This window comes from Thamnophis elegans, chromosome 11, assembly GCF_009769535.1.
Source record: "Thamnophis elegans isolate rThaEle1 chromosome 11, rThaEle1.pri, whole genome shotgun sequence".
Taxonomy (NCBI): domain Eukaryota; kingdom Metazoa; phylum Chordata; class Lepidosauria; order Squamata; family Colubridae; genus Thamnophis; species Thamnophis elegans.
The window spans coordinates 19,969,108-19,984,498 of NC_045551.1; the positions used below are offsets into that span (position 1 = coordinate 19,969,108).

Genomic DNA, 15,391 nt, shown 5'->3' on the forward strand with positions numbered 1-15,391 from the left:
ATGTCTTTTTTTTTCAGGTGGGCAAAAATATAACCCCTCTCCTGAAAATAAGCCAACAACACCTCCCCCCCCCCGGCCAGGCAGAGTGCCACTCACCAACCTAGCGGTATCCCGAAGGGGCCAAGCTGCGGGAACCAGGGGGGCAAAGGTGTTCGCGTTGCTTGGTGCCTTCAGGATACCGTTAGGTCGGTGACTGGTGCTGTGCCCAGCTGGAGAGGGGGGTTGCCGGGTGGCTTCTCTCTTGCGAGCGGGCTCCTGAAGAGCTTGGCACAGCTTCAGGGGTGAATGGCTATGTTGCGCTGTTGCAGCAGTGCAACACAGCAGCCATGAGGTGACCACGCTCATGAGCAGCAGCCTGACAAGCCCCTCTCCAGCTGGGCACAGCGTCATTCACTGACCTAGAGATATTCCAAAGGCACTAAGCTGCATGAGTGCCTGTTTCCCGCCCCCTGGCTCCCGTGGCTTGGCACCGTTGGAATACCTCTAGGTCAGTGAATGGCGCTTTGCACGGTTAGAGGGGGGTTGTGCGAGCGGCTGTTCTGTTCCCCACTCGCACACCTCCCAGACTCACCATGCCCTGGCCCAACTCTCCCCGCAAGGCCAGGGCACCGCTGCCGCCGCCATCCCAACATGGCTTCTTCTGTGGCTTCCAAACCCCGGAGTTCGGCTGCCAAGTCTTCCAGCAGTGGCTGCTCTAGGAGTACGCTCTATGGTTGTGGGGGGGCAGCCGGATATGGTGCTGTGCCCGGCTGGAAAGGGGTTTTGCTGGGTGGCTGCTCATGAGCACGGTCATCTCATGGCTGCATGTTGCGCTGCTGCAACAGCGCAACACAGCCGTTTTCCCCGAGGCTGTGCCAGGCTTTGCAAGAGAGCAGCAGCCCAACAACCCCAAAACAATAAGCCCTCCCCCGATAATAAGGTCCAAGCCATATTTTGCGGGTCAAAAGAAAATAAGACCCTGTCTTATTTTTGGGGAAACTCTGTAGCAATCAACATTATTATACTTAATTAATAAGAATATACATGGTTGCATTTCACAGGATTCTACGCTGAAAAATCTGTCATTGTTCAGTTATGTTATATCATCAAGTATTGCTAACCTTTCAGTCAACAACCTGAAGACAAATGTGACTGTCACGCTACAAAATATCAGGCCTAATAAGGTACCAATTTGCACACTATTTTTAATTTTCTTATGCTTCATTTCAGCAGTTAATCATTTTAGCTATCTGAATATGTAGATATTTTTATGAATGTAGCTGAATAATATTGTACAATTTATCTCCTAATTACCATATGTTGTCATTCTGACGTACAAGTAGAATATCGTGCAAAAGTTCATTTATTTCAGTAATGCAACTTAAAAGGTGAAACTAATATATGGGATGGACTCATTACATGCAAGGCAAGATAGTTCAAGCCGTGATTTGTCATAATTGTGATGATTATGGCTTACAGCTCATGAAAACCCCAAATCCACAATTTCAGAAAATTAGAATATTGTGAAAAGGTGCAATATTCTAGGCTCAAAGTGTCCCACTCTAATCAGTTAATTAAGCCATAACACCTGCAAAGGGTTCCTGAGCCTCAGTCTTGTTCAGTAGGAATCACAATCATGGGAAAGACTGCTGACCTGACAGTTGTGCAGACAACCATCATTGACACCCTTCATAAGGAGGGAAAGCCTCAAAAGGTAATTGCAAAAGAAGTTGGATGTTCCCAAAGTGCTTTATCAAAGCACATTAATAGAAAGTTATGTGGAAGGGAAAAGTGTGAAAGAAAAAGGTGCACAAGCAGCAGGGATGACTGCAGCCTGGAGAGGATTGTCAGGAAAAGGCCATTCAACTTGCACAAGGAGTGGACTGAGGCTGGAGTCAATGCATCAAGAGCCACCACACACAGACAGATCCTGGACATGGGCTTCAAATGCCGTATTTCTCCTGTTAAGCCGCTCCTGAACAACAAACATCAGAAGCGTCTTACCTGGGCTAAAGAAAAACAGACCTGTTGCTCAGTGGTCCAAAGTCCTCTCTTTTCTGATGAGAGCAACTTTTGCATCTCATTTGGAAACCAAGGACCCAGAGTATGGAGGAAGAATGGAGAGGCACACACTGCAAGATGCTTGAAGTCCAGTGTAAGTTTCCACAGTCTGTGTTGATTTGGGGAGCCATGTCATCTGCTGGTGTTGGTCCATTGTGCTTCATTAAGTCCAGGGTCAACGCAGCCGTCTACCAGGAGATTTTGGAACACTTCATGCTTCCTTCCACAGACGAGCTTTATGGGGATGCTGACTTCATTTTCCAGCTGCCCACACTGCCAAAAGCACCAAAACCTGGTTCAATGACTGTGGGATTACTGTGCTTGATTGGCCAGCAAACTCGCCTGACCTGAATCCCATAGAAAATCTATGAGGCATTGCCAAGTAAAAGATGAGAGACATGAGACCGAACAATGCAGAAGAGCTGAAGGCCGCTATTGAAGCATCCTGGTCTTCCATAACACCTCAGCAGTGCTACAGGCTGATAGCTTCCATGCCACGCCACATTGAGGCAGTAATTGCTGCAAAAGGGGCCCTGACAAGTACTGAGTACATATGCATGCTTATACTTTTCAGAGGTCTGATATTGTTTTATGTACAATCCTTGTTTTATTGATTGCATGTAATATTCTAATTTTCTGAGATTACGGATTTGGGGTTTTCATGAGCTGTAAGCCATAATCATCACAATTATGGCAAATCACGGTTTGAACTATCTTGCTTTGCATGTAATGAGTCTATCTCATATGTTATTTTCACCTTTTAAGTTGCATTACTGAAATAAATGAACTTTTGCATGATATTCTAATTTTTTGAGTTTCATCGGTAATGTAGGTAGATATGTCCTTTTGAACTGAGGCTGCATATTCATATTTATACTACTAATAAAAAAGGTCAATTTCCACTATGTTTTTTTTTGCATTACTAAGTAGAGATTTTATAAGCCTTCTTGTATAAGATTCAAAAGCTGCTTGATGCTTTGCATATTTTGACAAGTGTCCAGAACACACTTACACACTCAGTTCCTCATGATTTATTCTTGGTACTTTCTATTAGTAAAAACAGGAATAAATTTGGGTTCTGATTCAGAGAATTCACCTGAGCAAACTCTGTAGGGAGTTTTTGTAGTGTTTTAGAATTCCTTATAGCCTTATGGGAACAGTCTGAAGTGATAGATGTACCTACATACAAGCAAACAAGTGCTGCTTCTTTTTAATATATGGATTGTGTGGTATGTAGCTAAGCTTTTTTTCTTCTTCCAATCAGGATAATTTTCCTTTAAGATGTGCCTTCTGGGATTTCAGTAAAAATGGTATGTTTCACAATCATGTGACTTCATTTATGTTACTTAAGCTAGTTAAAAACTGTATTGCTTACAATTTGATAATAGAAGTATTTTAATATTTGGCAGGTGGCCAAGGCAGTTGGAATTCTGAAGGTTGTGCGGTAAAAGAAAGAACAATGAATGAAACCATCTGTAACTGCAATCACCTGACAAGTTTTGGCATATTACTGGTAATGCTTGTTGTGGTCCGTTGGCTGCCAGCAGAGCTAGCAGCAGAGTCAGATGAGGAGGTGGTTGAGGTAGAGCTTGGGCCAGCTTCGGAGACTTTGGAAGGCTCTGATAAGGAAACAGCATCAGAGACAGAGACAGAGCTGGGGCCTTCAATCCTCCCCCAGGTGGAGAGGCAGCTGTCTTCGGTCCTGAGCTGAGTGACAGGGAGGAACAGATGGGGCCCATCCCAGATGCACGTATGCGCTCAGAGAAAAAGAGGAGAGCAAAGGAAAGCAGTAAGCTGGTTCTTGAGGAGAGGCAGATGCAGATGATAGCCAACCCCACCTTGGCTGGGAAATAAATAGAAGGGGTTTGGGAGTGACCAGTTGTCACAGACAACCGTTCATTTTCTAGCATACAGCAAGCAATCCAGATTTTTTGGATAAACCCAGGTTTGTTGGGATTAATTACATTTGATTTTTTGCTTATCCCTGTGAATAAAAGACTGTTAGTGCCCTATTATAAAAAGGGGTTGCTTTACTTGCAAATAAACATCACTATTTGCGAAGGCTATTTCAGAACAATGCTTATATTATCAAAGCAAAAGCTGCACAGATGCTTAGTGCGTCCCATTACAGTGGCTGTAATATGGGATGGAAAGGGAGAAAAGGCAACTTACTTCAAATTCACTAGCTGCTGGTTACAATACAGATTAAAAATATGAAGCTTCTGGATGCAGGAAAGGTGGGCAGGCAGAGGAAATGGGTCAAATTAATACTTACACTAAATACAGGTTGATTCACAACCACAATTGAGCCCAAAACTTCTGTTGCTAAGTGAAACATTTGTTAAGTGCGTTTTGCCCATTTTACAACTTTTCTTGTCACAGTGGTTAAGTGAATCACTGCAGTTGTTAAGTTAGTAACATGATTGTTAAGTGAATCTGGTTTGCCTATTGACTTTTGTCTGTAAGAATGTCACAAAAGATCACATACCCTGAAACTATCCTAAATATGAGAAAGTTGCCAAGGTCTGAATCAGTGGTGGGTTCCAGACCCCGGCGCAGCCAGTACGCTGCACATGGGGCCGGGTGTCCTAGACAAGGCATGCACACTGTGTGCGCATGTGCACACCATCGCCCTGCAACACCCAGCTGGCTGGCAGAGGTAGCGCAGGTGCTGCACGTTGTGCACGCGTGCACAATGGGCCGGTTACGTTATTAAATGGCCATGGAATGCGGGCGGGTGAGTGGGCCAAACGAGCCACTGTACCAGTATGGTGGCCGCTTCTCCTGGCTACTACTGGTACGGCCGTACCAGGCTACACCGCCCAGAATCCACCACTGGTCTGAATGCTGATCATGTGATCCTAGGGATGCTGTAATGATATTATTGTTGACCCATGACAGTTGTGCTTACCACAACCATACTGTGAAATATGCAGACAATATAACAGTAGTGGCAGTGGTGGGATTCAAATTATTAAACTACCGGTTCTGTGGGGATGGCTTGTTGAGCATGGCAGGCGAAGGATACTGTAAAATCTCCATTCACTTCCCACTTCAGGGGAAGGTTACTGCAAAATCCCCATTTCCTCCCGATCAGCTGGGACACGGGAGGCAGAGAATAGATGGGAGTGGGGCCAGTCAGAGGTGGTATTTACCAGTTCTCTAAACTACTTAAAATTTCCCCTACCGGTTCTCCAGAACCTGCTGAATACCACCTCTGAGTAATGGGCTTATTCAAGATGACAATGAGTGTGCTTACTGCAAGCAGGTTTGGGGGGGTTAATGAATGGTGTAACAAAATCAGCCTCATTTTAAATGTAAGAAAAACTAAATAGATAATTATTGATTTCACAAAAGGCAGGCATACCCATCCACCTCTGTATATTAATGATTCACCTGTGGAGGTGGTTAGCAGCATTATGTTTCTGGGTGTGCAACTAATAGGGTAGGCTATTTTAGTCACTCAACAGTGAGACACTGGTGAAGTGGGCTCAGCAGTGCCTGCATTCTCTGTGTCGCATGAGAAAAGTTCACCTTCCTTCCCCTGTCCTTATTACTTTCTATAGAGGGACGAGCAAGAGCATCCTATCATATTGCATTACTATTTGGTTTGGAAGTATTACTGTTTCAGACAGGAAGGTGGTGCAAAGTTTGGTGAGGATGGCAGAAAATATCAATAATAGTTCACTTCCTTCTATCCGGGACATAGCACCATGATGGCAAATCTATGGCATGCGCAGGGCATGCAGAGCCATCGCCCATTGCTCTTCCAGTTTCCGGCGTGCCAGCCAGCTGGTTTTCACCTCGCAGGAACACTGAAAACCAGAAGAGCAGCTGCCTGGCGCACATGTGCATGCCAGGAAGACGGTATTCCAGTTTCCGGCATGCATGCGCACATGAAGACCAGCTGCTGCCGTGCCATACCCAAAAGAGCAATGGGCGACGGTTCTGCGTGCCCAAAGATGTGGAGAGAGGATTCTGGCAGTCGCTTCCCAGGGGGATCAGAGCTGTCAGCCAGGATGGGCAGGCCAGAGCTTCCCTCCCTGCCCAAGTGGGTTCCCAGCCCTCCAGCCCACGGCACTGACGTGCGTCCATGATCTGGAGTGCCTGGCCAGTTCGGGCACCCCAGAAGAGCAGTGGCAGCATGCGTAGGGTGAGGGGCAGGAGTGACCAGCTAGCCACCACAATCGCTTCCCTGTCAACAAGCCAGGCCCTCAGCAGCGTCTCCATGTGTGAGGAGCTACGCTCTCCTCCAGCCCTTCTGGGGGAGCTCGCCTCCCCAATGGAGACTCCTCCTCCAGCATCCTGGCTGGAAGCGGCAGTGCAAGAACTGCCCCGGGATGTTGGAGGAGGAGCTGCCACCAGGGAGGCGAGTTTCCCCCGGTGTCAGGCCTACAGCCATATTCCTTTTGGATCTTTGGCCTGCCGCACTTTCTATTATTCTACTATGCCATTTCTATTGTGGGAAAATGGGAGGGGGGATGGTACGGAGTTAAATTCCTTTCTAGAATCCAAGGTCAAAATAAATTTCCTTTCTAGAATCCAAGGTCATCCTTTGCCTCTACACCTCTGCACCTGACTGGAATTGGATGGGTGGAACTGCCAGCATGGCAGTGGAAGATTGGACCATATGATGGACGTGGGTGTGGGGGCAAGATCATGAACTTTTAACTGGGTGGGGAAAACCAGGAAGCTTTCAGATTCGGGTTTTCCCAGATTTGCCAACATGGCTCTCTTAATAAATTGGAACTTTGAGCAATACTTTGTCTTGGACTCTGATTTAATTTTGGATGCTATTTGGAACCCTGACACCCAGAGGGCTGGAGGAGAGCTCAGCTCCTCACTCATGGAGATGCCACCGAGGGCCTGGCTTGCCATCAGGGGAGCGGCTGTGGGGGTCGGCTGGTTGTTCCTTCTCCTTGCGGCTCCGCCACTGCTCTTCTGGGGTGCCCAGCAAGCCAGGTGCTCCAGATCACGGACATTTGTCAGTGCTGTGGACTGAAGAGCTGGGGTTGTGCAAGAAGCCCGCTCTTCTGGGGCTGCGGGGCTGCACAAGAGGAACGTCTGTCTGGTTGTGCTCACTTGCCAGAAGTGGCAGGAGGGGGTGGGGGCTGCACTGGCTTGTTCTTGGTGGCGGGCTGGGGAGGTGCTTCATTGACAATTCATTTCTCGCACGCGCATATGCACTGGCCAGTTGGTCTTCGCATGGGCATGCGCGCCAGAAACTGGAAGACCAGGTGGCAGGCACATGCTGCTCTTCTGGTTTCTGGCACATGGGTGTGCATGCAACCTCACATGCTCCCATTTCAGCACTTGGTGCCGAAAAGGTTCACCAACACTGACATAGCATATAAGCAATGCTTGAGCAGGGTCCTCAGGATTGTCTGGGATGCTACACATCATCTTCACAACTTGTTTTCCTTGTTACCTTCTGGGAGGAGGCTTTGTGGTATTCGAAACAGAACATCTAGATTTAGCCAGTTTTGTTCCATATAGCATGGAACAGTATAAAAATTCTATACATTTTTATATATAAAAATGACAATAAAGTTATCTTATTCATATTATTCTTATTTGTCTGTGTGTTTATATAATTTATATCTCACATTTGTAACTAAGCAACCGAATAATTAATGGATATACTATACATGTAAACACACACAAATATAAATGTAGCTGTTTATATTGGCAAACTGCTAAAATGTTGAAAATTACAGGTTTTTTTTAAAAAGGTTAACAATATTTCTGGTTCTTTTTTAGGATTTATCAAGAAACCCCACTATATCTCCAGTTCAAGTGCTAATTTTAACTTTCATCACCTACATAGGTTGTGGACTTTCAGCTATTTTTCTTTCTGTGACTCTTGTTACCTATATTGCATTTGAGTAAGTACTTGGCTATGCTAAATTATATGGTAGCAATTTGTTGTAGCTTGAATAATGGAAACAGAATAGCATGTTTATGACATTATAAGGGTTAAGGTTATTAGCGTGGGAAAGAATTTGGCCTGGGAAAGAATTTTTATAAATAGCTGAAAAGTAAACAATGTCTAGATCACAACCATTTTATTTGGATAGGAAGTCAAGTGTAAAAATGGAGAAATTATATGTCAGTTAAGACAAACCGATTTTCTCAGTTCATTTCATAATAAAAATATATCAACATATTCTAGAATTTTTGATTCTAGAGTTAGTGATTCAAATGAGTGGCTTGCACAGATTTTTCTTTCATGTGGGTCTAGTCAACATTTTCCTCATCCTTGTTTTTTTATTCTTTGGTTTCTATATACATTTCACTAGCAAAATATTATATTTTGTTTCTGCAGTTTTCAAGTAATAATTTTGGTGCTTAAGCAATTATAGTTTATAATTTAGTAACTTGACATTATTAGAAAAACATATTTACAGTTTGTCATGCAAGTTAAAAAAAAACTGTAATGTAAAAAAGGTGTGAGCTTACATATTTAATTTATTTGGGTTTTATAGGAAAATCCGAAGAGACTACCCATCTAAAATTCTTATCCAGCTCTGCATTGCGCTGCTTCTTCTAAACCTCATTTTCCTGATGGATTCCTGGATTGCTCTGTATGAGATCCAGGGTCTATGCATTTCAGTTGCTGCCTTTCTTCATTATTTTCTTTTGGTTTCTTTCACCTGGATGGGCCTTGAAGCCTTTCACATGTATCTTGCCCTTGTGAAAGTATTCAATACATACGTTAGGAAATATATTCTGAAGTTCTGCATTATTGGCTGGGGTAAGTATATATGTTTTTCCCCCTGAATTTATATTTTTAAAGAATACTGTGTACTTTTATTTATTCCAGTGGGCAAGGACTATCAATATGGAGAAGTTATGGGCAGTTAAGTTTCATGAAGACTAGATTCAGCCTCATGAATTTCATTGGGTCTGTTTTATGCATTACTATATTATATACTGTTGGTTTGAACAGATTCATGAAAACATTTTGTTTTGAGACACATTATTAACCTTTGCAAGTCCCTTTCCCTCCCAGTTTATTTTATCACTCAATACAAGGATAAGAAAAGACATATATATCATATTTAATATTTAACAGCTTATAATACTAACATTGTTACCTTATATCTGTGATGGCGAACCTATGGTACGCGTGCCACAGGTGGCACGTGGAGCCATTTGTTAGGGCACGCAAGGCTTTGCCCTGTCAGCTCACTTTGCCCTTCTTTTGAGGCAGTTTTTCACCCTCCAGAGACTTCGAAAAACTGGCCCTACGGACAAACCGGAAGTTCAGGAATGGACTTCTGGTTTGTCTGTATGCCCATTTTTTGCCCTCTGGAGGTCGAAAAATGGCCCTATGGACAACCCGGAAGTCTCCAGAGGGCCTCTGGGAGGGGGTAGGGAGGGCTGTTTTTGCCCTCCCCAGGCTCCTAGAAAGCCTCTGGAGCCTGGGGAGGACGAAAAAACCATGCAAAATCAGGGGGAGATGGTGCTGGTCATGCGCGCATGTGCACACTGGGGGGGTCACCGACACATGTGCGCTGGGTCACGCGCATAGCATTGTGTGTGGCATGCGCGCACAACACCCCTGTGCTCCCTCCACTTTTGGCACAGGAGCCAAAAAAGGTTAGCCATCACTGCCTTATATAGTAACTCTTATGGCATTTCTTATGCTTCCTACTTCGAAAAAGCTAAATTTATGTCATTTATTTTAGGTAAAATACGTGAACATTCATATTAGCCTCCCATCACGTTTTTAAGTTTTCAAATTTTATCTGCTGCAATTTGTGCTTGTCTGTAACATTTATGAGTATTACATCTATGCAGCTAATCCCCAGGTTAGGAGCATTCATTTAGTGCCCGTTTGAAGTAATGAGATAAGCGCCCCCTAGTGTTTATGAGCAAGTCCCAAAATTACAAATGTTGCAGCACAACGGCAGTTGTTCACCCTTACAAATAACTGCAGAGGTCTGCAACGTTCACCTATTCATGAATGTATAGATTAATGTTGAAGCTCACAAAAGAAATGCCACAGAAATCTGACCTGGAGCGATGGCACGCGCACCAGCAGAGAGGGCTCTGTGTGCCACCTCTGGCACACGTGCCATAGGTTCGCCATTATGGCCCTACGCCATTTCTGACAAATGGCAGTCCAATCTCTGGATAGATTGAGATAGTAAAATGAAAAGTTCTGAACTTTTGAAATCCAATGGGAAAAATCTTCTCTGTTTCTTGAAAATTCCACTGGCAACTCTTAAATAGTTTATACTTGGTTATTTGTTCAAATTTATTACTCAAGGTATTGTTTGATCTTTCAGGGTTACCAGCTATAGTAGTAACTATTGTACTAGTAGTGTCTCCATATAACTATGGGCTCGGATCATATGGAAAATTTCCCAATGGCTCATCTGATGAATTGTAAGTAAAATTTAGGCAATAATCTAAAACATCTAAAAGAAACCTGTTTTTTTTCTTATAAAACACAAATCTTTTAAATTTCTGTACAACACATATTATGAACATTTTTATATAGCAACTTAAAATGTATTGCTTTCAACTGCTAGAATTCCCTAACAAGCTTGCTGCTATATAACCACTCTCCATAGTCACTTTAGAAATATTTCCGAAACTTTCAGACTTGGTCTGGGAACACTGTATTATTTTGTAGCTATAGCTTTTGCAAAAAGAATGAACAGAGACAGCAAGCAATCTTCCAATGAGCAATGAGGGCTAAACTCAACCTCAGAATCCCTGCGGTTCCCTTCCTTGATTTTCACTGTATTTATTTTTTGCAGTGAAGACATGAAAAAATAGTACATGCCATTAGCTACAAAACTACTTGGAAGCATGCCATGGGGACATTATGATCAGTGGTGGCTTGCCAATTTTTAAACTACTAGTTTGGGTGTGTGCGCGCAACACTTCTGCATATGCACAGAAATGGGTGGGCGGAGCCTCCCGTCGCCACTACTACTGGTTTGCCCGATCCAGGCCGAACCAGGAGCAACCCACCTCTGATTATGAAACTAGGAAAAGATTAGGGAAGCAGAGACTGATGGAAGATTCCCTCAATGGAAAAATGGCTCCTCCTCAAGGCAACCAAAGTTCCAGTATCACAAATTGCAAAGTGAGGGTTTTATTGTACCCCAACTGACAAAAATGATCAGCTGTCCAACAGCAACTATGGCTTCTTGCTAAGTTATCAATCCAGGACAAAACCAAAGGCGACAAAGTTCCCTTTGTGGTATTAGTTATCAACAATAAACAAAAAACGCAATATAGTAACAACTCCTCTATCACATATGTGTATAAAAATAAAAAGATGAAATTTAAATAATGCTTACCTTGATTATTTAAAAAGGGTTTACTGTAGATTAATGATTTACAATAATAAATCAAATTGAACATTAATCAGGTAACAGTCTGATTAAGCTAGATATTATACTGCTGAATCTAATCTTGGTTTTCAAACTATGTATATGTAATTGATGCATACCTTATTCTTTGTATTTTAGCTGCTGGATTAAGAATGACATTGTGTTTTACATCACAGTTGTGGGATACTTCTGTACAATATTCTTGCTGAACATCAGTATGTTCATAGTAGTACTGATTCAGCTTTGTAGAATCAAAAAGAAGAAGCAGCTTGGTACCCAGAGGAAAACTAGTATACAAGATCTCAGGAGTGTTGCCGGCCTTACATTCTTATTGGGAATTACTTGGGGATTTGCCTTTTTTGCATGGGGTCCTATAAATCTTATTTTTATGTACCTCTTTGCAGTTTTTAATACTTTGCAAGGTATGTGATTTAAGAATCTCACAATAGACTGGCATTCTTTAACTGTACAAAAATGAATTATTTTATCCTAGTTTACTATTTTGCTTTATCATTCTATAAAATAATTAACCCAATAAATTCTGTATAAGTTTTAAATGACACTATTATTATATTTAAATAAATCCTTTTGAAAACCCATAAATCACATAAGTGAAGGACTGCTTAGTAGTACTGATGTTGTAACTAAGGCATTGTTAAAAAGCAACAAGCTGTGATAGAAAATAAATGCTATTTTGTTATATTACAAACACTGTTCATAAATATGAAAATGGCTATTTCTGAGGAAGAGTTGAAAAAGAGTTGAAAAATCACTGCAAAATCAAAACCCCAACCCTTTGTACATATGTCTGAGGTCAAAACATATACAAAAGGAATGAGATGTTGATTGTGCAGACCTAGCTGCCACTTTTACTTTTTTTGACACTTCCTCCTTCATCCCCCCCCCCCCCAATTATGAAATATGTATATTTAGAATCAGCAAATGAATGAAAAAAACTCTCAGGTTAAAAATGCAGAAGAAAATCTGAAGCACTTAAGACAATGTTTCTTAAAAGAGTAGTAGTTCGAAAGCATATAAAAATGAAAGTAGAAAAAGGAACCACCTTTGGTGGGAAGGTAACAGCGCTCTGTGCATTTTTGGTGTTTAGTCATGCCAGCCACATGACCACAGAGACATCTTCGGACAGTGCTGGCTCTTCGGCTTTGAAACGGAGATGAGCACCACCCCCTAGAGTCGGGAATGACTAGCAAGGGGAACCTTTACCTTTAGCTTTTTATACTTTTAAAAATGAAAAGGGGTCCAGAGAGAAAAAGCTTTAAGAAGCACTGACCTTAAGGAATGTTATAAAAGGAATTGAAAGGTGACTTCCATTTTCTCTAGTAACAGGCAAAATCATACACAAAGTCCTCAATTAGTGACCAGAACTGCAACTGGAACTCAATTATTAAAGAAAGCAATCATTAAATGAAACCAGTTGTGTTTATGATGCTAGTTCAGCTTTCCTTTGCAAAGCCGCTAGTACAGGGGTTGGCAATCTTAAACACTCAAAGAGCCACAACGGTCCTAACAGGAAGCCCCCCAGTTCAATTCTGAAGCCGACCGGAAGTCCGGTTCCCCCATCATAGAGTCTCCTCCTAGCACAGCATCCTTTTTTCTCTACCGGCCCTAACCGAAAGCCCTATCAATTGTGGAGCCAACCGGCGACAGGGAGCCGCAGCAGAGGGATGAAAGAACTATGTATGGCTCCAGATTGTTGACTCCTGCCCTAGTATATGAAATAGGTCACAAAGTTACTTTTTCATCACTATTATAACTATGAACAGTCACTAGAAACAGTCACTAAATGAAGACTATATGCATTCCTTCTGTCCTATTAACTGCAGAGAATATGAATGTTACCTGCATTTTGATTTTTTGGCATGCACATACAGGCATGTAAATTGGTCCCATAACACTTTTGCAACATTGCATGGTAGCAACATTTTCTCTGACAGCTGTGTTATGCAAATTTGCCCTCACATAGCAGATTTTTAAAAGGTAAAATAAATTCTGATAAAATGTGGTTGCAATTGTATCTATTTACTTAAAGTGAAATGTCATAACTTCCTTTAAACATTATTTTGCAGGGTTTTTCATTTTTGTTTTTTACTGTATTGCAAAGGAGAATGTTCGCAAACAGTGGAGAAGGTATTTATGCTGTGGCAAATACCGGCTGGCTGAAAATTCAGGTAAATATTAAAAGGCTATTGTTTCAGAGGTAGTATTCAGCTGGTTCGGACCAGTTTGGGCAGAAATTTTAACTAATTCGGAGAACCAGCAAATACCATCTCTGGCTGGCCCCACCCCTGCCCACCGATCGCCGCTTGTCTTGCCCAGTCACTCATCTCTCCCACCATTGCTAGCCTGCCTTCCTCCGTGGCCCTGATCTTCTTGGGTGAGTGAGCCTGCAAGCAGGCCCCGGTCAAGTCGACTCCCTGCTTGCCTCTGAATTCTGGCAGCTGCATGGCTGCGCTGGCCGGGAGGACACTTACACCATGTGAGCTGTGTGTATGTTAAGGCCGAGAAGGAGGATACAACATGGCCGAACTTTGGAAGAACTTTTCCTAAGACTTCTTGTGTATTCAGGGGCTATACCTCTCCCAACGATGAGTTTGGTGGCGATCTAACAAAATGTCTTCCAGTTCTTCAAGATCGACTTTAAGAGTGCCCCCATGAAAGAAGCCAAGAAGACGAGAGCAAAAATAGTGGCGGCGGGGGCAACAGGGGTGTGAGGTGTCCCTGCACAGTGCCCTCCCAGGTGACAGCCAGGGCTTCGATGCCTTCTATTTTCCTCAGAGGTGCAGTGTCTGCCTCTCTACACACTCCTTGCGGAGGGACACACCCGTCGCCCCTACTTTTGCTCTCAGCTTATTCCATGGAAGTGTTTTTTTAAATCGCCACCAAACTCATCATTGGGAGAAGTGTAACAAACACACAGTCACACACACCTCAGATGCTGGCTCAGGACCTTCTGTGAGGAGACGGTGCGTGGGCATCTCTCTCTCTCTCTTTCTCCGTCTCTTTTTCATCTCTCTTTCTCATCTCTCTCCCTCTCTCTCTCCATGTCGTAATGGGCTCCAAGGGGAGGAGGGGACGCCGTCTCCCCTATTGTGAAGCATGCTAAGTTTAAGTGTGCTGCACGAGGCGCTGCAAGAGCAGTGAGCAGCCATGGAGGCGGCGAGAGGAATATGGGGAGCCAAGCAACTTTCTCTCCACTTGAGACACTAGCTGGTCCAGCTGCAGCTGACGCCTCTCCTTTCACTGCCCCCATGGCTGCTCACTACTCTTGCAGCGCCTCGCCAGCACACTTCAACTTAGCACCCTCCACAATGGGGGAAGATGACGTCCGGTCGTCCTGGAGCCCATTACGATGCAGAGAGGGAGGGAGAGATGAGAGATAGAGATGAGAAAGAGAAGGAAAGAAGGAAAGAAAAGAAAGAGAAATTAGAGCGAAATTAGATAGGGAGAAAGAAAAAGAGATGAGTGGGAGATGAGAGAGAGAGAGAGATGAGTGGGAGATGAGAGAGAGAAAGATGAGAGAAAGAAAGAGGGAGAAAGAAAGATGAGATAGGAAGAAAGAAAAGGGGAGAAATGAGAAAGTTAGAAAGACAAAGATGAGAGAGAAAGAGAGGGAGAAAGTTGAAAGAGAGATGAGAAAGATAGGGAGAAAGAGAGATGAGAATGGGAGAAAGAGAGAGATGAGAGTGAGAGAGAGACCGAAACGGAGTGACAAGAGAGAGAGAGAGATCTGTTTAAAAGAAAATACCAGGAGCCACAAAATCTGAGTAGGCGTGGCTGGGTGTGTGTGTTAATGTGCTTGGGTGGGAGTGAGTGATGTCAAATTTGCCACGCCCACCCAATCACATGACCACCCTGTCACACCCATCCAGTCACACATACACACACACAGCCACACCTACCCAGTGACATGACCTTCAAGCCACGCCTACCAAACTACACTCACAGAACTGGTAGTAAATTTTTTTTGAATCTCATCA

The 15,391-nt window shown here is 43.4% G+C and overlaps 1 protein-coding gene across 1 annotated transcript in view; it reads left to right on the plus strand.

Moving 5' to 3' along the window:
* Positions 1-15,391, plus strand: part of ADGRG2 (adhesion G protein-coupled receptor G2) — a 101,912-nt gene that overhangs the window by 82,305 nt on the left and 4,216 nt on the right. Inside the window, exons 16-23 of the mRNA XM_032226981.1 lie at positions 1,041-1,163; positions 3,305-3,350; positions 3,450-3,553; positions 7,801-7,925; positions 8,526-8,794; positions 10,335-10,434; positions 11,532-11,815; positions 13,481-13,582. Coding sequence (XP_032082872.1) covers positions 1,041-1,163; positions 3,305-3,350; positions 3,450-3,553; positions 7,801-7,925; positions 8,526-8,794; positions 10,335-10,434; positions 11,532-11,815; positions 13,481-13,582 — 1,153 coding nt within the window. The remainder of the gene's footprint in view (positions 1-1,040; positions 1,164-3,304; positions 3,351-3,449; positions 3,554-7,800; positions 7,926-8,525; positions 8,795-10,334; positions 10,435-11,531; positions 11,816-13,480; positions 13,583-15,391) is intronic.